The sequence below is a fragment of the Monodelphis domestica genome, chromosome 4, assembly GCF_027887165.1.
Source record: "Monodelphis domestica isolate mMonDom1 chromosome 4, mMonDom1.pri, whole genome shotgun sequence".
Lineage (NCBI taxonomy): Eukaryota > Metazoa > Chordata > Mammalia > Didelphimorphia > Didelphidae > Monodelphis > Monodelphis domestica.
This window is the reverse complement of record NC_077230.1, coordinates 324,480,497-324,505,943: the sequence shown is the minus strand read 5'-3', so window position 1 is coordinate 324,505,943 and position 25,447 is coordinate 324,480,497. Positions and strand designations below refer to the sequence as shown.

General features: G+C 34.7%; 1 protein-coding gene across 2 annotated transcripts in view; it reads right to left on the bottom strand.

The window, feature by feature from the left end:
- The window catches only part of NOX4 (NADPH oxidase 4), a 239,064-nt gene that overhangs the window by 141,434 nt on the left and 72,183 nt on the right, over nucleotides 1-25,447 (bottom strand). For both annotated transcript variants that reach the window (XM_007490938.3, XM_001362160.5), the window contains exons 5-8: nucleotides 25,258-25,355; nucleotides 21,566-21,593; nucleotides 11,936-12,008; nucleotides 4,351-4,431 (exon numbers count right to left, since the gene is read on the bottom strand). In XM_007490938.3, coding sequence (XP_007491000.2) covers nucleotides 4,351-4,431; nucleotides 11,936-12,008; nucleotides 21,566-21,593; nucleotides 25,258-25,355 — 280 coding nt within the window. The remainder of the gene's footprint in view (nucleotides 1-4,350; nucleotides 4,432-11,935; nucleotides 12,009-21,565; nucleotides 21,594-25,257; nucleotides 25,356-25,447) is intronic.

Sequence of the window (25,447 nt, the reverse complement as noted above, 5' to 3'; positions counted from 1 at the left end):
TAAGGCAAAAGAAATAGTTAGTTGGCATAATAGATGGCAAGCTAGGTCTGGAGTTAGAAGACGAATTCAAATGTGGTCTCCAATTCATACTAGTTGTATGATCTTGGGCAAATCAATTTTTCTCATCTGTAAAATGGGGATAATAATAACAGCTCTACCTCTCAGGGTTGTTGTGAGGATTAGATAAAAAAAATATTTGTAAAGCACTTAGCTCAGTATCTGGGAAATAGTAGAAGCTATGTAAATGCTAGACAAATATGTATATATTTGTAAATTGATATGTGTTGATACATGTCATATATAATATATATCACATATATTGATATACAGATATAAGCCAAGATTGCATTAGCTTTTATAGCTGATGATTACCATAATTAATTATTAAAATACCTTATCTTCAACATGGTCACTGTTGACTAAATCCTAATTCCTTTTTCTATATCATGGGTTCTTATACATTTAAAAAATATTTTTATGATTGTATTTCAACATAATTGGTCTCCTTCATAATTTTACACATTTTATCTTATGGATTTAAGAATGTTATCATTAGTTCATAAATTTTACCAGACAAGTCAAAAGTATCCATGATATAAACAAACTTAAGAAATCTTGCTCTAGGTTCTCTTTTTATATACTTGGTTTCAATGATACAACACTTCAGGGCTCTTCTCCCACATCTGACCACTTCACCACTTTTTCTAATTCTCTAATTTTATGGTCCCTAAATTTATCTTTAGTTCTTTTTAGTTTTTCCCCTATCTGTGTAATTAATGTTTTCATCTGTTCTATGGTTTTGCATTATGTGTATATATATGTGTGTGTGTGTGTGTGTCTCCAAACCCAGTCTCAATTCTAGTCCAGAATCTCTCTGTACCAACTGAGTATCTATACTTGCATGTACAAGAAAGTTTACTACTAATTATCATAGTACTAGTCATATTTGGCATTAGAGAATAAGTGCTCTAATGGGTATAGCCTGCTTTATATTTTATAGCTAAGGAAATTAAAGCTGAGTGACATGAATAGACTTGGCCGGGGTCACACAACAATTAAGTGTCTATAGCAGAATTTGAACTAGGTCTTCTTGACTTCAAGTCCAGTGATCTATCCACTATACTCATGTTGGTGGACCTATGGCATGTGCGCTAGAGCCTGGTAGAGGGGGCTGCTCCCTTCCCCTCTCCACTGCACCTGAGGACATTTCTCACATGCCCTGTTCCTCTGCCCAGCAACTCAGTGGGAGCGCTTCCTCTCTCCCCTGTCTGGGGTAAGTGTAGAGCTCAAATGCAGCATGAGGGTTTTAGTTTGGGCACTCAGTCTCTAAAAGGTTCACCAACACTGCATACCACATTAGGCTGATCCCCCATGAAACTCAAATTCAAGAGACTAATGTCAACTGTAATTCAGGTTCAAAATGAACAAAACTGAACTCTTCATTTTTCCCTTAAACTAGCCCTTCATTCTAATGTTTGTATTAATGTATAAATGTTACCATTTTCCTATGCTTCTAGTCTACAAATATCCAAGTCATCTAACTTTTCTCACTTTACTAATTAGATATTATCACTAGTCAAGCCACTCTTGGTAATCCCACCATTTCAATATCTCTTAATTTATCCCATCTCTATTCCTATTAACACTACTCTAATTCATTTCCTCATTGCATTGTACTCAGATTACTGAAATCACCTTTTAACTGCCTCTATTCTCACCCCATTCCAATTCATGCTCCACAGTGAAGATTACACCAGAGCAATCTTTGGAGTGTTTACCACTGGTTATTTCATTCTACTATTCAAAAGCCTGGCTCTTCACTGCCCAATAAAGAGACTCTAAAGGCCCTCTCTGATCTGGTTCCAGCCTATAAGACATAGTAAGTAGCAAATATCAGTATAAATGATATCTAGTCCAAATTTAACTAGGTGCTAATCTATCAACTTTGGACAAGCCACCAAAACTTGTTCTGTTTCCTCATCAATAAATTGAGAAGATTGTGCAAGATGACTAATTTATTCTATTCCTTTCCCATCCATATCAAATAATATTCCCTTCCCAAGTTTTATGAGCACCTTAAATGGAACTATCAATTCACAAAACTTAACCTACTTTTTCATACTATTATGCATTGTCATGCCACTTTTTATGCTTGAAACAAGCTAACATTTTCCCCAATGATCACTTGTTGAAATACTATCCATCTTTTAAAGCCCAGATTCATTGCCACCTTCCTTATAAACTTTTCTTCACATCAAATCTTCAGGTTGGAAGTGATCTTTCATAGCATTTTTGTTCCCTTTTTATATGTGCATATTATCCTTTTTTGTATTTATGTTCATGCCTTGCCTGGCTGAGAACAGGTATTCTATAGCATCCATCCTTGTATCACCTAACACTTTGTAAACTGTTTTAATGTTTGATAGATACATAATAAAAAATCTCATGAATTAAATTGCTATTTTTTTCCAATTCATTAAGTGTATAACCTGTAGTATACCAGAAAATTCAGGATCACAACTTTCCAAACAAACAAAAACAGAGTGTTATTTATTTCCTGACGTTTTTAGATTCATTCAAAGAGGCCTGTTGATCTATAATCTATTTTATGACTAATAGCACTGGATTTAGCAATTCTTAACAATTATATAGAAGATAGATCTCCACATGTTTCTTGCAAGGGTCCTTGCAAGGAGGTTATTCATATATTATTCATATTTTAAAGCCGTATGTTAAAATATATTATATATTAAAATATATGAAGACACCAGAACAGTAAGGGGGAACTATCAGGGTGGTAAGGGGCCTCAAAATTATGTCATGCAAAAATAAGCTAAAGTAAATAGGAATGTTTAATAACCCAAATACTTTTATTTTAGAAAATATTTGATAAAGGGGCATGTTTCTAATATTTAAATGGCTTTCAGATTGAAAAAGGATGAGATCCCTGATTCCAAAAAGCAAATCTAACAGTGATAGAGAGAAATAAAAGTAAAAACTTAATAATAGGTAGGATTTGGGGCATCTAGGTGGCTGATAAAATACCAGGCCTGGAGCTTAGAGGACCTGAGTTCAAATATGACTTCAGACACTTTCTAACTGTGTAATCCTGGGCAAGTCACCTAACCCCCTTTGCCTAGTCCTTGCCCTTTTGTCTTAGAGTTGTTACTAGAACAAAAAGCAAGGGTTCAACAAAAATAGGTAGAATTTTCCCAAAATAAAATGGGATATCTCTATAAATAGTGTGTTTCCATCACAAGAGTTCTTCAAGTAAAACTTTAAAGATTATTTGTTTAAAATGTCATAGAGTAATTCATGCTTCAGGTATGGGCTAGAATGGATGTCCCGTCCTAGCTATGATTCTGTAAGTTTTGTTTTCTTTTTTTCCTAGTATGCCTGATGAATCTGTGTCTGATTCTTCTCATTTCTCTCAAAATCAATGACAAATATTTCCAATTTAACTATCAAGAGTAGGGATGATAGGAATAACCACAAGGGCAAACCAACCTTAGAATCAAATATGAAGCCTGTAGCTCTAAAGCAGAAGATAGATAACATGTATCTAATGGAAGAACCTAGAGAGCATATGCACAACAAACACTTATTAAGCACCTACTATGCGGTAATCATTGTTCTCCAAGTAAACATCAGAAACAAAACAAGAACATTTTTCTCAAAACTCTGCAATGTATTATTTGATCTTTATTCTCCTGAAATTTTGTGTTGTTTGTTATAGATCACTGGCTTTAAGAATTATAGATTCCTTGGCTCTGTTTATAGCTAGTCTGTCCTCGGGGCATTTCTAAACTACAAAATATTCCTCATTCTTTCATTGGAAATTCTATAGCTGTCAAGAGTTACACAGTTTCTGGAAGTATAAACACTAACTTGCCCATACCAAGCTCTTAGCTTTTCCATTAGTGCAGGAATTATGGGGCTAAATCCATATGGGACCCTGAGACCTCATACAGTGCACAGGAGAAACATCCCTAAAACTTCATTTCATGCACTTTGGTGCTAGTTCCCTACCAATTTACTGAGTGACAAATAGAAAAATATCTCATCTTGATTTCTAGACAGTAGCACCCTTATTTTCAAAGTTCAAAAAGACTGTTACCATTTCCCATGGGGCAGCTCCTACATTGCTGACTTTCAATGCAACTCTTCCAGGCATTCAGCATTTTAAAGCATGCCTCAGTGTTTGTTAGTGGCACATTTGAAATCATGTGTATGTGCTCCATAACACGATGACAGAGGAAAGTCTAAAGACTAAATACCTTCTTTCTCTGCTCCTATTCCTTATGAATGGGACTTGGGAAAACTTAAGCTTTTTCTTTCTGTTTTGCTTACCCTGAGACATGCAGCATCAGCAGTATGTAGAAGATGAAGAAAAGATTATGCGTATACCAGAAGATGTCATAATTAGAAACCCTGAAAAACAAATGTTTGTATTTAGTGCTACTTACATTTATTCCATTCCACACAAAAGGAATATGCATGGTTCTACAAATATGACACTATTTACGACGACTTAAGAATGAAGTGAATCCTAGATTTAATCTATTAATATCAAAGAATGGCTAATGCATTCAACAGTACAAATAAAATTGAAATCAATTACAAATAATGGCTTGTCTGCTTAAAACCTTCCAGGGTATTATAATAAGTATAAGTGCAACTAAAATAGATTTTGCTGTTAGGTGTGATGATAAGGTAGAATGAAGGAACTGGGAACCAAGACTACTGATAAAATCAGATACCCAGGGAGCAGCTGGGTATCTCAATGGATGGAGAGCCAGGCCTAGAGATGGGAGGTCCTAGATTCAAATCTGGCCTCAGACACTTCCCAGCTGTGTGACCCTGGGAAAGTCACTTAACCCCCATTGCCTAGCCCTTACCACTCTTCTGCCTTGGAACCAGTACACAGTATTGATTCTAAGATGGAAGGTAAAGGTTTTTCTTTAAAAAAATCAGTATATCTACTCTTTTTTTATAAACATGCTTATTATCTTTTCTTTTCTCCTACTTTATAATGATTTTTTTACTGCTTAACATGCTATTGCTCTGTAATTTCAGTCATGGCTGACTTCTTCATAAACTCATTCGGAGTTTTCTTGGCAAAGATGATGAAGTGGTTTGCCATTTCCTTCTCCAACTCATTTTTTAAAAATCCTTACCTTTCATTTTAGAATCAATACTAAATATTGGTTCCAAGGCAGAAGAATAATAAAGGCTAGGCAAATTGAGTTAAATGACTTGCCCAGGGTCATGCAGCTAGGAAGTTATCTGAGGTCAAATTTGAACTTTGCATAGTGGCTTCTGCTATGGAAACTTTATCCACCAACAAATTTCAAACATGCAGTCTTTAAATGCTACCCAAAGACATATGTAAGTTGTTACTATCAAGGTGAATTGCACCAGGTTCTATTAATCAGTGTCCTTTCAGTAAAGATATTCAGCCAATAGCCAATCTGCCTAACTATATATTAGAATGCAACCCACTGTTCTCTATTCTGTCCATAAAGATCATCAGATGAGATTTTGCCAAATACCTGTCTAATTTCTAAATGTCCTATTTCCTTGATAAAGTGGTCTAATGATGCTACCAAAAAAAAAGGAAATAAGGTTACTTGGATATAATTGTCTTAATGAACTTATATTAGCTTTTAGTTATCACCCCTTCAATTTTTAAAGCCTCATGCATCAGCCATTTAATAATGTGTTCTAGAATTTTATTAGGGATTGAAGTGGCATTTATTGAACTATAAATTGTATAATCTTCATTTTGCATTTAAAGAACTGGAAAACTGTCCATCTCCAATTATCTGGCACCACTCACTTTCTCCATAATTCCACCAAGATTTCCCATGGCAGTCTAGGCAATTAACAAGCATCTATTAAGTACCTGCAAGGCATTAGACATTGTGCTAAGTGCTGCGGAAACAGAAAGGTGAAAAAACAGTTACTGTTTTCAAGGAGCTCAGAGTTGTATGGAAGAGACAATGTACAAATAATCACGACAGACAGATGTATACATGGGAAATTGGAGACTGAGGACTAGGGAAATGTTTCACATAGAGGGTGGGACTTCACCTGAGTTCTGAAGGTAAGCCAGGAAGTCAGGAGGCAGAGATGAGGAGGAAGACTGTTCCAGATATGGAGAATAACCACTGAAAATTCCTGGAGTCAGGAGATGAACTGTCTTGTTCAAGGAACAGAAAGAAAACTGAAAGGATCCAAAAGTATGCAGAGGGAAGAAGTTTAAGAAGACTGGAAAAGGAGAAAGGGAGAGAAAATCCAATGGACCCCAGTGGGGTTTTCTTGGCAAAGATACTAGAGTAGTTTGCCATTTCTCTCTTCAGCTCATTTTACAGATAATGAAACTGAGGCAAACAGGGTTAAGTGGCTTGCCCAAGATCATAAAGCTAGTAAGCAACTGAGGCTAGATTTGAAATCAAAAAGATGATTCTTCATGGCTCCAGGCCTGACATTGTACCTACTGAGCCACTTAGTTGACCCAAAAGACCTGCAGTTAAAACTTGTCTCTGGTTCTTACTAATTATGAGCTCTTAACATTCATAGGTTTTAATTTCCACATCTGTAAAATAAAGAAGTTGAACTGAGTACCTCTGGGGTCCTTTCCAGTTCTAGTGCTTTGATTCTCTGAGCTATGACTAATTATGTACTCTTTTACTATCTTTTGGGCTATTTTTGGCTTCATTTCCCTGTTAACTTTTTTGTCCTCTTGAGTCTGAAGACTGCCCATCTCAGTAGAGAAGCTAGAAGCCAAACACAAATCAAATCATTCTAACTTTTATTTGTTTTCTATTAACATTACATAGTATGCATCAAGGAGTAGATTTATTCCTTCCTTGTTCATTTTGCTTTAAACACATAAATTGTTGTTTTTGTGAGGTCCTAACCATTCTTCTACCAAATCTTAACTTACTCAGGTTTCATTATCCTTCTTGAGATTATAAAATATTGTTTTTACATTTTCTAACAAGAAGTAAATAAGAAATATTTCACAAATTACTCATTTTTCACACTAGATTCATAACATGCTATGAATAGTTTAATAATAACTTATAGCAGTTTCAAGTTTGCAAAACATTTTATGTATGTTGTATCATTTAATTATTTCAATAACCCTATAAATTAAGTGCTATTATTATCGTCATTTTAAAGATGAGGCAAAAAGATCAGAGAGGATAAGTGACTTGCCTGGAGCAACATAGTAATATATATATATAGAATATGTATATATATATATGTATGTATATGATATACTAAAAAAAGTAAAAAAGATATAGTAAAAAATAGCAAAAAAAAAAGATATAGTAAAATATGGAATTTGAACCCAAGATTTCCTAATCTCAATTCCAGTGCTGCATCCACTGATCCTTCATTGCCTCTCTGGAGTATTCAATATTGTTAAGGGGCTAGATTGTTAAGCAATTAAGATTAGCAACTGCAATTCAGTCAATTCATAAGCATCTACTAAGATTCTACTAAGTATCAGACACTGTGCTAAGTGATGGGGACATAAAGATAAAAAAAAAACAGTTCCTACTCTCAAGGAGTTCATAGTTTAATGAAGGAAACAACAAGCAAATAACTATGTACAAAAATAAGACATATGCAAGATAAACTGGAGCTAATCTCCAATGTGCAAATAAGGACTAGAGCTCCAACTTTTCAGGCAAAATATAGAAGAGAATCCATATTGTTCCATTTCCTGATCTAATTCTCATTCCATTCAAAAAATCACAGAAAAACAGAATAAGAAAGGGACTCTCAAAATTAAGGTCACTGTAGTTCAACTGGTACCTGAACAGGAATCACTTCTACAAAATTCCCAATAAGAGATAATCTCTCGTCTAATTTAAGACCTTCATCAACGGGGAATAAATAAATTCTTTTCCATTTTTGACAATTCTAATTTTTAGTTTTCTTTTTATTGAGCTGAAGTGTATGCCTTTCTACAAAAATGTCTTTGCATTGTTCCTATTTCTTCCATCTGTGGTCAGCTAAAACAAATCTAATACCACCTTCACATAAAAACTTAAAGATTTCAAAATTTTAAGACTATCAAGGGGCAACCAGAAGGTTCAGTGGATAAAGAGCCAGGGACAGGTTCTGGGTTCAAATTTGATCTAAGACATTTCCTAACTGTGTGATGTGGACAAGTCACTGAAGCCCGACTGCCTATCTCTTACCACTCTTTGGTAAAATACTTAGTATCAATTCCAAGTTAGAAGTAAAGATTAAAAAAAAAAGATGGCTATCAAACTCTCTCTAAACATCTTCTTCTATATCGAATCCTAATTCCTTTGATCAGAACTAGTATGAAGAATGAATCTCCTGAAGTGGTCACATATATTTGAATTTTTACTACTCAAAATTATAATTGTGTTAAATATCATGATCAGTTCTTGCCAAATGAAAACAAACAATATAAATGTGAATAATGCAACCATGTTGGAGAATTCACCATTCACCATTGTAGAGTACATAGGATTTGTTATAGTATATAGCACAGTCCCTAGTTCCTTTGTTGTTCTGGGTTGTCTTCTGGTCAATGCAATGCATATGACTGAACACAGTCTTTGCTTGAAAGGAACGGAGTACAAGAGGATGATCTCCTGCCTTTCGTCCTCATCACTAATTTTCTCTTAAAAGCAACTTACAATCATGTTCACTTTTTAGCTGCCATATGACACTTACTCATATTGACCTTGAAGCACTGCATGCCCCCCCAAAAAAAAACCTGTATGTTTTTTATTCATAAGAACTGACTGTTAACTATCTATAACTTCTCATTCTTGACATTAGGGCAATTGCTGATGAAAGAGGGGGTGTTTCAAACCCAAGAGAGACTTTATACTTATCTTTATTAAGCTTCATTTTATTACATTCCACTCATCATTCTAGCCTATAAAAAGCTTTTGGGATCCCAATTCTTTAGTCAGCATGAAAATCAAATCATCAAACCAATTCATGTCAAATATGAAAGATAACCTCCCCAGTATTTTGTCATCTGCAAATTTGATAAAGATGAAATCTATGTCTTCATTAAAGTCATTGATAAAAATGTTGGACAGAACAAGAACAAGGTCAAGAAAAGATTCCTAGGTAGAGGCTCTAAACCTGGGGTTAGTAAACCCTCAGAGATTTAAAGAAATACTTGAATTTGAATAGAGAAAAATATTATATTTTTATTCTCAGTAGAAATTCACCATTTCCTTCATTTATTTATAAATATTATTTTAATTAGAAGGAGCACATGGGCTTCACCAAACTGCCAAAGTGATTCATAACAAAACATGTGCATGTTCACACCCATATACATAGTCCCATGCACAAAGGTTGAGGATCTCTGTTCTAGTTCTATACAGATCCATTAATTAGTCAATACTTCTGGGGCATGTCATTCAACTATTTCCAAGTCCAACTAACTATATTTTTGAATATCGTACATCTTTCCATTCTGTGCAAAATTACATCAAGAAACTTTGTCAAATGCATTAACAAATTTTAGGGAGATTACATATACATTTCCCTAATCTGTTATTCTCATAAGAGAAAGGAGGAAGGGGGGGAAGGGAGGGAGGGAGGGAGGGAGGAAGGAAGGAAGGAAGGAAGCAAGGAAGCAAGGAAGCAAGGAAGCAAGGAAGCAAGGAAGCAAGGAAAGAAAAGAGAGAAGAGGAAGGGAAGGAAAAAGGAAAATGTTTACAATACTTGTTCTGAATGATTTTCATTTCCCTTCAAAATTTGTTATAAACCATCTCTTTAATTTCATTTTATTAATTTTTAAAATTTCATTCTAGAATTTTTCATGGATTGAATTCAAATTCACTGGCCTACAATTTGAAGAATTCATCTTCTTATCATTTTTAAAAACTGGAAAAGTATTTGTCCATCTCCATTACTGTGATACCTCTTCCATTCTTTATTACCCTCAAAGGTCACTAACAATAATTCAGTAATCATCTCTTCCAGTTCTTTCAGTATTTGGGGATTTGAATTTATCAAGGAGACTTGGGCAAGTTTTCTCATTATCCTTATTTATCTTGGATAACACTCCTTATTAGTCATTTTTGTTCTGCCTTAGCACCCAGTGACATTAAACTATCCATTTACAAGTACAAGAAATTACCAATTGACTGAATAAGGGTCAGTACATCTCTGGAGAGAAAGTACCTGGACAAACACTCTCTTGAATAAAACACAGAGACCTAAAAGCTTTGAAACTCTCTTTCATGTATTGAATGTCACATTGATTCACCTTTAAATTATATCTGTTTCTAAATACAAGACTTTTATAAGTTAGATATCTTCATTCATGGAATGGACTACTCAAAACCTCAACATACTTTAAAAAGATATCAAAATGTAATTAATTTTCTATCTGATGACTTTACCTTGGCAAAATAAATTCTAAAAATAAGTTTTCTCTCATGAACTCAATACAAAAGAAAGTGAAGCTCTTAGTATTCAGAAAGAAATGACAGGTATTTCCAAATAAAACTGATTAGAAATGTGAGAAACATACTGAGGGAAAAAAAACAGACCAATTAGGAAAAATCTCATTTCACTAATCATTGATAAAATATGTCTCAAGTTACCAAATCTCTTAACTAATAAAATAAGGTTAGTCATGTAGCTCTAATGGATAAAGATTGTTTATACCTTTAAAAAATTGTGGTTTTGAGAAGCACTTTGGTAAAAAGCTCTGGTCTGAATATTTAGTAATTGAAGTCCTTGTGTCAGTTCTGCCATTTATTAACTGTGCAACCAAGCACAAGTCACCTCAGATGCCTCAGTCTCAACTGCCTCAACTTCAGAATTGGGATAATAATAATAATAATAATACTTTTTTTACTCAACTCAGTCTACTGTCAGAAAAGCTTTTTCTCAACACATGATACATTTTCCTCACCCAAGTCTGCAATTAACTTTAAGTTTTCTAGGGCTAAAACTTTAGGTTATTGTTGTTCAGTTTGGCATTTGGGGTTTCTTAGCAAAGATACTGAATGGTGCATCATTTCTCCACCTCATTTTCCAGATGAGGAAATGAGGCAAAAAAGGATTAAATAAATGGTTCAGGGTCACACAGCTTATAAACCTCTAATCCTGGACTTGAACTCCTAAAGACAAGTCTTCCTCACTGCAGGCCTGCCACTACCTGCTACTACACCACCTAGTTGCCCTCATAACTGTAACAACAATAACAAAACAATTTCATATAAAGGACTTGAGGTTCGTTGTTTTGTTGGGGGGGCGGTTAAGGCACATATGTACCTCTTCTAGGATCCATACCTATTCAACCCAATTACCTATTACAAATGTAATTATAAGAAAATAAGTTATAAAGTTGTAATAGGCTTCTAAAATCATCTAACCAACAAATTGCATGCTCCAACTATGGAAAATGAGACCCCAAAAAGGTTCTGTAAAAGAAAATCAGCATTTAGAATGAATTTAGGCTCAACTTAAGTCTCCATTAACTCCCATCACAAGTCCCTCCCAAAAGTGTTCAATATATTATGCTTACTAAGACAAGAAAAATGGTGCTTATATTTTAAAGAAACTTTTAAGCCAAAATAAAGACAAAAGCATGTTTTCCTGCTTAAAATTTATTGGAAAACCTAAGTAAATAATGTGCTTAACTCTGTGAGAATGTGAACTCCTTGAGAGAAGACTCTTTGTTTTTCTGTTTGTACCTACAGAGTTTATTTGTTCATAATAAGTATTTAATAAATGCTTTTATATTTATTCATTCATTTATTCATGATACTTAATAAATGATGTATCATTCATCAATTCATTCTGGTTAAAGAAAGTTTCACTAAAGTATAACAGATATAAGAGAAAAAATTATGGGGGGAAAAAACTAGACTGAAAAAAAGAAAGTAATAGAACCGATTCTTACCGAATGGCATATGTAGAAGCTGTAATCATGAGGAATAAAACCAACACCATGCAGACTCCTGTCAATCCAGGAACTAAAAGAAATAGATAAATAAATATATGTGCATGCATTTAAATTGTTCTGAGAAAAAAAATATAAAGAGTTACTGCTTAGAAATCCAAAGTACTTTGCTCTCTGTTGGAAATACAAATCAAAAGCCAAATAGCTCTGTGTACTTTTCCTTTTTAACTGGCCATTTTATTAATTATCACAGTTCTGTAGACATTCATGAAAAACCTATTTCCTCCCACCCCACTGTGAATGCTTGTATTTTTCATACTGGTCTACACGGCCTAGTGAATACATATAAATTGCTGTCACCTCTCCCAAAAAGCATATCACAGCCTGAGACCAAAGAATGTCAGAGAACAACTTTAGCATCTAAAGGTCTTGTTGGTTTGGTTTTGCTTTTCCTAGTTTTTAAATCTTTCTCAGAGCTAGCCGCTTACCAAAGGACCTCAATTTTTTAAATTTCAAATACTTTTTGGCTCTCATACCTGAAATATAAAGCCCAAAGCTTTTCAAAGCAGCACCATTAAAAAAAAACGGATGGGAAAATAGATATTTTCAAACAAAGAGATTACAGTGCCAGCTGTTGCTAAGACCATTGGCAGGCCCATTTTTGCTTTGAAATGGAAAACATGCTGAAATTATGCCTTTTGACTGCCTGATGAGAAGAATTATTACATGTGTACCAAAATCTGCTCAATATAAAAAGAAATGTATAAATTGACATTGCTTTTTAGAATCAACAAGAGAAACAACTGATGAGAGCAGGGTAGTGGCAGCCTAGGTGGAATGGTAAGTAAAGCCAAAATGGCTGTTATAGTAAACCTAGGAGACAAGAATTGGATTTGTGACTTTGTATAGGAAACTCTGATTGTAGAAACATCAGCTACCTAAGCAGGTTGACATCTTCTGTGCAAAATTCCCCCCAATCAGATTAAAATGTAATTGAGAAATGTTTAACAAAATAAATAAAAATCTTAATGCACCATAGATAATGCAAATTTATATGGTAGCAGGGATCTGTTTCTATTTGAGATTCTCATCAATGGTCAAAAATATTGGAAGTGTAAGTGATTTGACCACAGTCACTTAGCTAGTTTTTATCAGAGATTAAACAAAAACCCCAGGTTATACTGACTCTGAGGTCCACTATAGTAATTTGACCCTGATGTACTTTAAAATTAAAAAAAAATCAATCACCCAAATTTCTATACCGTTTTACTCAGGGATTCCACTTGGCAAATATTTAAAGAAGGGAAAAACATTAAGAAAGTTAGCATATGTGCCAAAATATCCAGAGCAACACCTTTTGTGGTAGAAGAAAACTGGGAACAAAGTAAGAATCTATCAATTGATAAACTAAACAAATTTTGGTAAATTAATAAATGGAATATTAACTATAAAAATGACAAATACCAAGAATTCTAAGAAACATGGAAATATATAAATTGATGTAAAGGGAAGAAAGCAAGATCAAGAAAATAATATACAAAAATGACACCACCAATGTAAATAGGAAAAAACAATAAAACAAAACTAAATGTGGTATAATTATATTGACTAAAATTAATCCAGAGTAAAATTGAAAAAACATACTCCACCTCCCTTCATTGCAAAAGGTGGGAACTAATCATGTGAAATAGTCTATATTCTTCCAGTCATACATAATCAATGTATTGACTGGATTTACTGAACTATTTTTTTTTCCTTTTTCTTATTCCTTTTTACAAGGGATGTCTCAACTTTTAGAGGAGACAGGAGACAATATATTCCAAAATGAATGTGATCTAAAGCAAAAGTCCCAAATACAATTTATTTTTTTAATTCTAATAAAGTAGCTTTTGTAGGTCATGTAGGTAGGGAGAGTGAATATTCTCATGACAACATAGATGGATTCTCCACCATTTCTTATACTGTTTTCATGAGTTAACCATGTTTCAAAAATTTCACCTGATTCAAAGCAGTTATGATCTTCTCTGAACTTAATGTCCTTAACCAACAAATAAATTATCTTCCTTGTGCTATAATTAAAGACTCATCAGCCTGATTGAAACTTGTTCTAGAGAGGCTGCATTTCATGGGCTTAGCAATCTAGAACCCAAGGTCACCTTCATGCCAGAAAAGGCTTGAAGGATTTCTGTATTGGTTATATCTCATTAATGTTATTTACATACAACTAACTCTTTAATATCAAGCTTTAGTCACTTTATTTCCTAGAAAGTAAGCTCCTTGGGGGCAAGGCTGTCTGGCTTTCATAACGTTTTATTTTTTAATATGTTTTTATTTATTTGTTTGATTTATTTTTATTTTTTTATTATTTTAATAAGTTTTTATTTTTAGTACCTAGCTATGTTGGCACATAGAAGACACCTTTAAAAATGCTTCCTGACTGAACAATTCATTTTCCTGAATAATGCAAGCATCATGTATGCCTAAATGTCCTGTTTGATATTCTAAGCTCCCCTATATAAAGCAAGATAAGGCATTGATTTCAAATAAAGTATTTCCTAATTTTGCTTGTGCCAAACCCAGAATCAGGAAAGTATGAGTTCAAATTTGTTCTCATTAATTAGCTGCGTAACCCTACACATGTCACTTTACTGCAGTCTGCCTCAGTTTCCTCATCTGTAAAAGGGATTAACAACAGTCACTGCTTCTGAAGGTTTTGTGAGAATAAAATGTGATATTTGCAAAATGTTTTGCAAACCTTAAAGTGTTATATAAATACCATCTATTGTTATTAATTATCATTATTATTACAGAGTATAAAGATCTTTCACTACCATGACTTAAGTTTCCTTTTTATTCTGAAACTCCCCTCAGTACTTAGGGTCTTCTAATTTTTTAACATCCTTCTATCGTACTATACCCATTTCCCACTGGTAAATTTCTTCTGGGTACTCCATTTTGGCAATGGCTCTAAGCTGACTATCCTTCATTCTCCTCTAGGCAGTCCTTCTGACTTTGGACTTTTCTAGTATGTCCAATAAGAGGTATCGTCTTCACTCCCCCAACTCCCTTTCTTTTTAGCTCCATTTTATGTGATGTCTTCCCCTCCTTTTAGAATGTAAAAGTGTTGGGGGCAAGGATTGTCCTATTTGCATGTATTTTTAATCTCCAGCACTTAGCTCAATATTTGGCACATGATAAAACTCTTAATAAACATCTGTTGCCTAAATACTTATTTCCCTTTGCAAAAGAAAAAAAATCATGGATTAAAAGTAGAAAGAAATCTTTAGAAATTATCTAAGCCAACTCCTTCTTTTTGAAGATGAAGAAACTGAGGCCCAAAGAGGTTAAGCTATTTGCCAACATCCATCACTATTAAGAAACAGAACCAGAATTCAAACTCAGTTCCCCTCACTATAAATCTGGAGTTCTCTCACTTTACCAAGCTCATCATATTCCTGCCTCTAGACTTTGAGATCAATAGCAAAGAGCTACAAGTGATTAAAGTATCACAGAATTAAAATAGCAGTCTGATTTTTTGCATATGTCCCTAAGGACCTCACCATGATTATAAGGATTGAGTCTGGTAAAGATCAAAACAAGTAGAAACAAATAAACTTGCTTTCCTATAAATCACACTATCTCACAACAGTAGATCTATTCAAAAAAATGGGCAAAATTATTTTTGATACCTTCCTCCTAATAACCAACAGCTTGGTGTATTCACGCTGTCATCTAGTTTTCCAAAAAAAATACTTTACTTGGCTACCCCTACCCAAGCCTGCCCTTCCTAAAAGTGTCTTATCTTCCAAAAGAATTCCTCCACTCAATTTTCAAAATTCCTATGGCCTTAGTAACTTAGTAACTGACTGCCAGATTTAAGGATAAAAACTATTTGACTGCATTAATCCATACTAGGATATCAATGACTGATAAACAATTCAACCTTCCAGTCACTTAAAAATTTTAAGTGGCTCCTTATTAACCCCAATAAACCAATAGTAGCTAAAATATCACTGGGGTAAGGGGTATGGGGGATCTGGGACACAACTTCTCATTGCCTCCCTGAAGATGACAGCCTAAAAAGACAGGCTATTATTATTTTATAAGGTATTACCATATGGTTTTGAACACCCTGACAAAAGTATTTAGGAATCAATATGCAAGAAGCATTTAAGTTTTTGTCCAAGGTGTCTTGTTTTGTAACATTAAAAGAAAAAGCTACAAACCTAATGCCATAGGCATTGATTACGTCCACATTCTTAGACATAGTGATGAGAACTTTCTCCATTATAAACAATGTCTATGAAAAATGAAAAGTCCCCTTTGCAGAGGTGAAGGACTGAGTATGAAACACTATGTGTATTATCAGATTCCATGGATGTGATGATTAATTTGTCTGACATTCTTTCCTTTCTTCCATCCTTCCTTTTTTTTCTTTCTTTTACTTCTTTTTTTTCACTTGCTGGAGTAGGGGGTGCAGAAAAATATACAGAAATAAAGCTGATGCAAAAACCAAAATATCAACCAAGTTTTGGGTAAATAAAAGAGGTAATTTCCCCTTAGACATCAAATCTTTCTTCATATATGTACAGAAGGGTGAATTAAAGATGTCATTACAATGAATCAAGAAGGGTAGAAGTGCCTACAAGTCACCCCTCTTGTCTAGGGGAAGAATCAAGACAGAATATTAAGTTCCTATGCTTTTCACTGAAATATATAAAATAGATGACTACTTGGAAAAGCAGGGCAGCTAGATGGCATAGTGTATCAAGTGCTGCGCCTGGAGTAAGGAAGACCTGAGTTCTAATCCAGCCTCAAGCTCTCATTAGCTGTGTAATCTTGGCCAAGAGACTTAATTCTGTTTGCCTCAGTTTCCTCATCTGTAAAATGAACTAGAGAAGGAAATGGCAAACCACTCCAGTATCTTTGCAAAAAAAAAAAAAATCTAAATGGGGTCACAAAGAGTCAGACATGACAGAAACAGCTGAATAACAACAACATGGAGAAATATTAAAATGTATCACTATTATGTAAAGCCAGGTTGCCCAAGAATAGCGTTGATTATAGGAGACTGCAATATTGTACGACTTCATGCAATCTGTACAATTCATCTGAAAAGATAAACATCTGGAAGATCTCAGTATCTATAAGGAATTCCTCTACTACTTGGACTATGCAGTAGATATCCTCTTTGATAGTTGCAAACATGCTTGCCAAATCTGTTTTATATCTCCCGTGTTATGAACAAATAGATGGTTGTTGAAAAAAGTTCTTTGTTGAGTCAAAGCAAAGGACTTGTCAGCTTGCCTGGGACACTGAAGAGTGAAAAACAGAAAAATAGAAAAGCAATCAGTCTGAATTGACCTCCACGGTTGGAACTTGTTTTCCAGACACAAAGGAAGGAGGGACTACTCTCTCACCCCACTCCCCCATTCCCTATCTAAAGGCATATGGCAAGTGGATTTTGTAACAAGGCAAAAAGAAACCAAATAGTCACTACAACACAGATTAGGTCCCAAAGCATCACACTGGGCCATAGAGGCTCTGGCATCTGCCTCAAGGCTTGAGCCAATGCTGCTTCTTAGTCGGCTGTCCTGCTCCCCTCCCTTTATGATCATAAATGCATCATTAAAAAAAAATATCTAGTGCTTATTCATGGCAATTAAGGTCCCAAGAAGTAGTGGAGTGAGCTTTGAGAAGACAATGTAATTAATAAGGCAATTCCCCTCAAAGACCTCATTAGGTAACAGTTTCTGCAAATCAATCAACACTTTTACCTACACCCTAGATTTCCTTGTATACCTCTTCTACTTTCTGTGACCTTTTGGTCAAATGTGTGACTATAAAGACTTATGAAATAATTCCTAAAAACCTGAATGTTTTCATCTGTTCATATCACACATGAAAAATATAATTGAGTTTTTATAAACTCTCTTTTTGCTCATGTTAATCATATTCAGACAAAATGATCTATTGCCCTTTGAAATTATGGGGATTTTTTTGTTTTGGGGAACAAAATGAAACTAATACAGCCAACTCTTCTCTTTGCATCTAAAAGGAAAACCTTTTGAATCATCCTTCTATTTATCTACAACATCCCTTTGTCTTCTCACCCCATCACCATAATACCAATATTGATATGGTTCAGTTCTTTTAATAATATAAATTTAGTCATTAACAAAGAAACTCACATTTAAAGTGCCTGGAGCTGAGGTGACCTAAAAACTGTCTCTTTTGCAAGTATCCTCTCCCTGGGGGTCATTGTTTCAAAAATAATTTTTTTGTTTTGTAGGTTGCCAAGGCAAAATCACTCATTCACAAATGACCAACTATTAGTGACAAGCTTCATTACCCTTAATTAAACTGGTACTCAGACAGCAGATTGTCTCAGGAGCCCTCTACTTGAAGATATTCCAACAGGATAGAACATACAAGACAACATACCTCACCGGCATAGTCTTCAAGAAACTAGAGACAACTATTCCAGAATGATGTATCAAAGTAGGACTTTGTAGAAGGGAATCAGATTCTACATCCTTAATTTCAATTAATGAACATTTTTATTTAAATAAAACTGATCTCATGTTTAATTCATTCTTAGTATCACAAGATAGGTAACACCTTACATTCTAATCCTCTTGATTCTCTTCTCATTTTTTTCTATTAAGAAACCAACAAATTCCCCCCAAAACAACAACAACAACAAAGTAGCCATTCATTTAATGATCAACAAATTTCAATCAAAGAGGATACTTGCTGATATTTGCTGAAAGAGTCAATGTATGAAAAATGCACTCTAAAACTGAAAGTCCAAAAGACTCCCAAAGATAATTTACTATATGTTCAATCACTAACTATAATAGCAAGTCTTGGATAATGCATGCTAGAAACTTCTTTTAAAAGTAAAATTCCTTTATCATGAGATCCTTTATGAATTACTAACTGTAGCATTCCAAGCATATTCACATCTAAGAAATATAAATGATGTGTGGCTATTGTGTCATCAGACACATGGTTAAACTCTGATATTTGTGGTCGGACTCTTGACCTAGCCATGCTGCCTTTGTTCAAGGCAAGCTCATTAACATGGCCTGGAGTCAAATTCATTTACAAAAGCGCTGGTTGAAGTCAACAGGCCCAGAAGGTGTCATCATTGCCATCCCATCCAATGTGAATTAACTATGCTTTGTTACCCACTGAAATAAATATGGGAGGTGGTCTGCTGATTTTCTCTCTTGTATTTTTCATTCTCACACTTGATACCTTTATCCTATTTTCTATCTAGGAACTCTTGTTTCCACGTGTTCCATTACTTCTCACATTTTCCTTTAATTATCTTTCTAAGGAGAATGTCATCAGGGATTCACGCCATCCCATACTAAAAATTGACTTGTCTGTCTCTTTATTTATCACCCATTTTCTCAGACTCCTTGCTCCTTCTCGAGCCCAAACCCACTAAGGAAAATTATTTTTTAGAACAGCCGCTGGACATCTGTTATACTAACTAACTAACTAAATATGGTTAGAAAGAATCCAACATAGGTCTCCTTTACTATTCAACTTCTGGTAGTGTATATTTGGAGGCTGGGAGACTTAGGTTGTTAAAGGAGATTGTGGAAGAAGTAATGAAACAGTGTATGCACAGAGTTGATGAAACAGGGAACTTTTCACTGGGGATCCAGAAAGTGCATGAGAATCCTGGATTAGAATCCTGTGAAAATAACTGCCATCGTGGGAGTTGGGAGAAGACCCAGGAGAAAGAAGCATCTCCAGGACCTAGCTCTGACCTCCTGCGGACCTTTCTTCTTGTAACCTAGTTGATTCCTGACGATCCATTTAGTCATAATTTAACCTGCTACTAATCTGATGATGAAATCTCTTAACAAGATTGATCTGAACTGCTTCATTTACCTTGGGAGGGGCTTTGGCCTGGCCTGGGTAGACCAAAGGTCACACCTGACACTTGACTCCATCAAGATCTGTTCCAACTCTAGAGACTATTTCCATTGTGGGCTTAGCCTAGATTAGATCAGATTAGAAGAGAGGATTGAGGTAAAGAGAGTAGAGAGGGTAGGGCCAAAGAGACTCTGTGAAGAGTCAGATGGTGGGATGTAGATAATCTGTTTAGTGATTAAAGGAAATGCTCAGCCCACATACCTTTCCCCATCCTCGACAACATCTACAATAAACCTGTTGCCGTGAGAAGTGGAGTCAGAGTGACTGCCTACTGGCCTGAGTCAAAGAGAGAACTGCCATTTTCACTCTCTGGCCCTGAGAAGACCATCTTGCCTGACTGGGTCAGGTAAAACCCCAGTCAACCGTTTATATCATCTTTACAAGGTTTCAGTCTTTCCTCTAACAAGTAATGTCTGTGTGACCTGGGGCAAGTCACTGAACCTCTTAATCCCCACAGACTCTCTTAAATCACAAATCAAGTGCTGCTCTGAATTGGCAGAGTTCCTCCAGGCAAGCACCCTTCACCTATGAAAACATAGCATTAGTTGAACAAAAAAAAAAAAATACATGAAGTAAATAAATGCTTAAAAATAAAATTATAATAACTAATATTTACATAGTGCCACCTGCTTTGTGCCAGGCACTATGCTAAGCAATTTGCAAGAATTATCTCATTTGACCCACCAACCCTGGGAGCTGTATTATTATTATCCCCACTTTACAATTAAGAAAACTGAGGCAAAGTTTAAGTCACTTGTTCAGGGTCACATAGCTATTAAATGTCCAAGGTTGAAATTGTGCTCAGGTCTTTCTGACTCTGTTCCTAGTGTTCTATTCACTGAATTACCTAATTGCCCCAAATGTAACATAATTTAAAAATTATATTTGTATATATTCTTCTCATTTCCTTTATTCCTTCCTAGTCTACGTATTTCCTTAGATTATATTTAATATTATATATTCTACATCATTCTATTCTATTTATTTCTTTATGGTTTAGATACATACTTTTTATTTATCATTGCAATTGTAGGGTTTATATATAATTTTGAAATGCATGTGATCCTTCCTATTCTTCAAAACTTATTTCAAAGACCATCTTCTACATGAAATTCTTTGTTGATTTCCCAATTGGGAGTTTCCACTTTCCCTAGTGGCTTTGAATTATTGGGCACATGCTTAGAATATACTTATATATGTACATTTTGTCTTGAATATAAGGTGCCTGAAAACAGAGACATTTCATATCTTCCATTTGTAACCCCAGCACCTAGCACAGTGTCTGCCAAAAGAAGGGAATTCATAAATGTATACTGATTGACTGATTGGTGAGTAAATCCAAATTATATAACAAAGGAGAAATTTAGTTGTATTTTATATGCAAGTAATGTCAAATATGTACTATCATAACATATTCATGTAGCTATTCACAAGAGGAAGGACAGTGAGAGAGTGTATCATCAAGGAAAAGGCTGCATGATTTAATTTCCACTTTTCTTCATAAAGTTCTGGCTCAAAAAGAAAATCCTAGATACTAATTCTACAATCCAATATTCAATACTGTTTCTGAAAAATGCAATATGACTGAATATTTCAACTGAAAGATCTGTTCTGATAGTGAAGACTTACAAGGCTTCACAGAATCTTCAAAGAAAACTGTTAATATCAACTTACCAGTGGTGAAGAGAAGTTTCCTGGGATCCTGAACAAAACAAAAACAAATCAATGAAACAAAACAAAATAGAACATTAATCAGGCATAATGCTACAAAGGACTTAGAGGGCATAGGCACATGTTGGGTAGATATGACACTTCCCTTTCAAAGAAACATTAAAAGCACTCAGTTCAGTGCCATAGTAATCAAACTACCAGAAAATTATTTTGTAGAGCTAGAAAAAAATAACAAAATTCATCTGGAAGAACAAAAGGTCGAGCATATCAGAGGAATTAGTGAAAAAAATGGAACAGAAGGTGGCAATACCAGATCTTAAAAGTATTATAAAATGATAATCATCAAAACAAAAGAATACTGGTTAAGAAATACGAGTGGTGGTTCAGTGAAATTAATTAGGAAATAATACACAGTAGTTAATGTGTAAATCATAGCAATCAAATGTTTGATTAACCCAAAGATCCCAACTTTTGGAAAAAGAACTCACTATTTGACAAAAATTGCTAGGAAAACAAAAACATTATTGTCAAAACTAGGTATAGACCAATATTTCACACTATACAAAGGCCAAAATGGGCACATGATTTAGGCAAAAAGAGTGATATAGTAAGTAAGTTAAGGGAGCATGGAATATTTTAACCATGAGATATGGATAAGGGAAGAATTTATGAGCAAATTAGAGAGGAAGCTTTAAGAGATATAAAATGGGTAATTTTGAATATATTAAATTTAAAAGGTTTTTTTTACACAAACAAAACCAATGCAATCAAGATTAGAAGGGAAGCGGAAAACTACGGGGGGGGGGGGGAATTATAGCATTTCTCTGATAAGAGCCTTTTTTTTTCAAATATATGAAGAACTGAGTCAAATTTATAAAAATGTAAGTCATTTCCCAATTGATAAATGGTTAAAGGATATAAATAGGAAGTTTTCAGGTAAGAAATCAAAGTATCCATAGTCACATAAAAATGTTCTCAATCCTGACTGATTAAATAAATACAAATTAAAACAACTCTAAGGTACCACCTCACACCTATCAGATTGACTAATATGACAGAAAAGGAAAATGGTAAATGTCAGAGGGAATGCAGGAAAGCCATGAACTGTTGGTGGAATTGTAAAATGATACAGTCATTTTAGAGAGTGATTTGGAATTATACCCAAAAGGCAAAAAACTGCATACCTTTTCATCCAGCAATACCACCACTAAGTCTGTATCCAAAAGAGATTAAAAAAATAGCAGGTGAGGAAGGGAACAGCTAGGTGACTCGGTGAATTGAGAACCAAACCTAGAGATTCCTTGAAACCGAATAGACTATTGATTCTAAGATGAGGGTGTATTTTTTAGAGGGGTAAGAAGGCAAAAAGATCTATTTTTACAAAAATGTTTATAGCAGTTTTTTTGTAATGGCAAAGAATTAAAAATTGAAGGGATGTCTATCAATTGGGAAATGGCTGAACAAGTCATGGTATATAATTATAATGGAATATTGCTGTTCTGTGAGAAATGATGACAAGGAGGTTTTAAAAAACTTGTAAAGACCTACTTATACTAATGCAAAGTGAAGTGAGCAGAAACAGGAGAACACTGCACACAGTAACAACAATATTGTAAGATGATCAACTATGAATGGCTCCACTATTCTCAGAAATATCATGAATCAAGACAATTCCAAAAATGCTATACCCCTCCAGAGAAAAAACTGATGGCATATAAATGTCTATCAAATAATATTATTTTTCACTTATTTTCTTCATGGATTTTTGTTTTATATGAATCTTCTTCCATGACATGACCAATATAGAAATATGTTTTACATGATCACACATGTATAACCTAGAACAAATTTCTTACTGCCTCAGAGAAAGGGAAAGAGAGAATTTAAAACTCAAAATTTTAGAAAATAAATGTTAAATATAGTTATATATAATTGGAAAAATAAAATTTAATATTTTTTAATGTACAACCAATTGTTTCTGAAGAATTTCATACACAATGTTGGAAGGGCCTCCAGGATGTCAGTGACATAGGATATATTCCTTCCTTCAGGAATGATCTTGTAAAAGCATCTTCAAAAAATCAGACATCTATCTATCTGAAAGAGCATTGGACTAGAAATCAGAAGATCAGGGTTCCAGTCCTGCCTCTACTATTTAGTAACACAATCACAGTCATGTCATTTAACCTCTGTGACTCAATTGTCTCATTTGCAAAATGAAAATGACAATATCTTCCCTAACGACCTGGAGACAGACAGGCTTCTGAGAATCAAGTAGGACAATGAATGTGAAATCTTTTTGTAACCTCAAAGATACTATAAAACTGCAACATTTTCTTATGCCTACTATCTTCTTTATGTTTGTCTTAGAACTCTCACATGGAAAGAAAAGGTCTCTGTCTCTCTGTGTACTTCTGTGTACTTCTGTTTCTCCGTCTATGTCTCAGTCTGTGTGTCTCTCAAAGTAGATGGCTTCCCAATTACTTTTAGATTTCATTTTTAGTAATGTCGGCAACCACTTAATCCTATTTGATCCATTAAGCATAAACAGCAATACAGCATCCATTCTCTTCTTCCATCATGGTGTCAAAGTCAAGAACTAACCTGATGCTAGTAGACCAGGCAGAGCAAGCAGTGAGTGACTGACTTGGTATAATATAAACCCCATCATCCAAAAATCTCCCCCACTAACTTACCATTTAATGACTCAAATCAGGTATTACTAATCCAGACCTATTTTATAGTAAATTAACTATATAAACTATATTATGGACAATAATTTTAAACAAAAAAAATACTTCATTTTAGGATTATTGCTTAAGGGCTAAGGCATACTCTGAAAAGTCCAAGACTTTAGAAAGAAAAGAATTGATATGATTAATCCTTTAGCACTCCCATTTAATTATCACAGGCTTATTATCACTGTGCAAGGAGCTGGTGAATATATGAAGCTGACCTCACAATATTTATAGTCTAAAATGGAAAGACCCCAAACCCAGAGAACAGACATAACATAAGTATCCCCCCCTTCCATCAATAGCAATTAACAGAGTCCTGATAAAATGTCACACAGGATGGGTTGAGTTTGAAGTAATAGAAAGCTGGACTATAAGCAGCCAGGGACCCAAATAAAGATACTGAGCTACCTGTGTTGGGACATGAGGAAAAGAAATGGGGATGGGGGGGTTGGGCATATATATCTCCAGATATATATATATATGTATATATATATAATTATTATAACAATCTGCAGGGGACTGCACTATTTGAGATTCACAGGGGGGAAAGGGTCCAGATTAACAGGGAGGCTGATGACGAAGATACCCTAAGCCCTCAAAGTATCCTGATACTTTTAGAGAGAAAGTACCATACAAGAGACCTGGTGAAATTTTGCAGTTGTGATGAAGCTGCTGACACTTGCTGCTGAATGATAGGAGAGAGGCCTGAGCTGCCAACACCTGAGCTCTAACGTGTTTACAAAGCAAATACTTCTCCAATTCCCATTTTCTGGCACAAGGGATCTGAAATGGAATCACCCACATTTCATGACCAAAAAGAATTCCAGAAAACTAAGCTGACAAGTACATTTTAAGATGCTTTAAAAAGTACTGCAAGGTACTGATTTCCAACCCATCAAACCTCATTAAATGGAACACAGAAGTCCAAAGGAAAATATGAAGTCATAGACCACCCACCTCATCCCGGTATCTTGCTGCATTGATTTCGAGGAAATCCTCATTGTAATTCACAGAGAAGTGCAGAGCATTCACCAGATGGGCAGCGACATGGACTCCTAGAAAACCAACAAGGCCCTGATTCATTAAGAGTCTTCTGTGGATGATTCAAGTTCTACTACAAAAGGGTCAGTTGTAAAAATTGAATCCT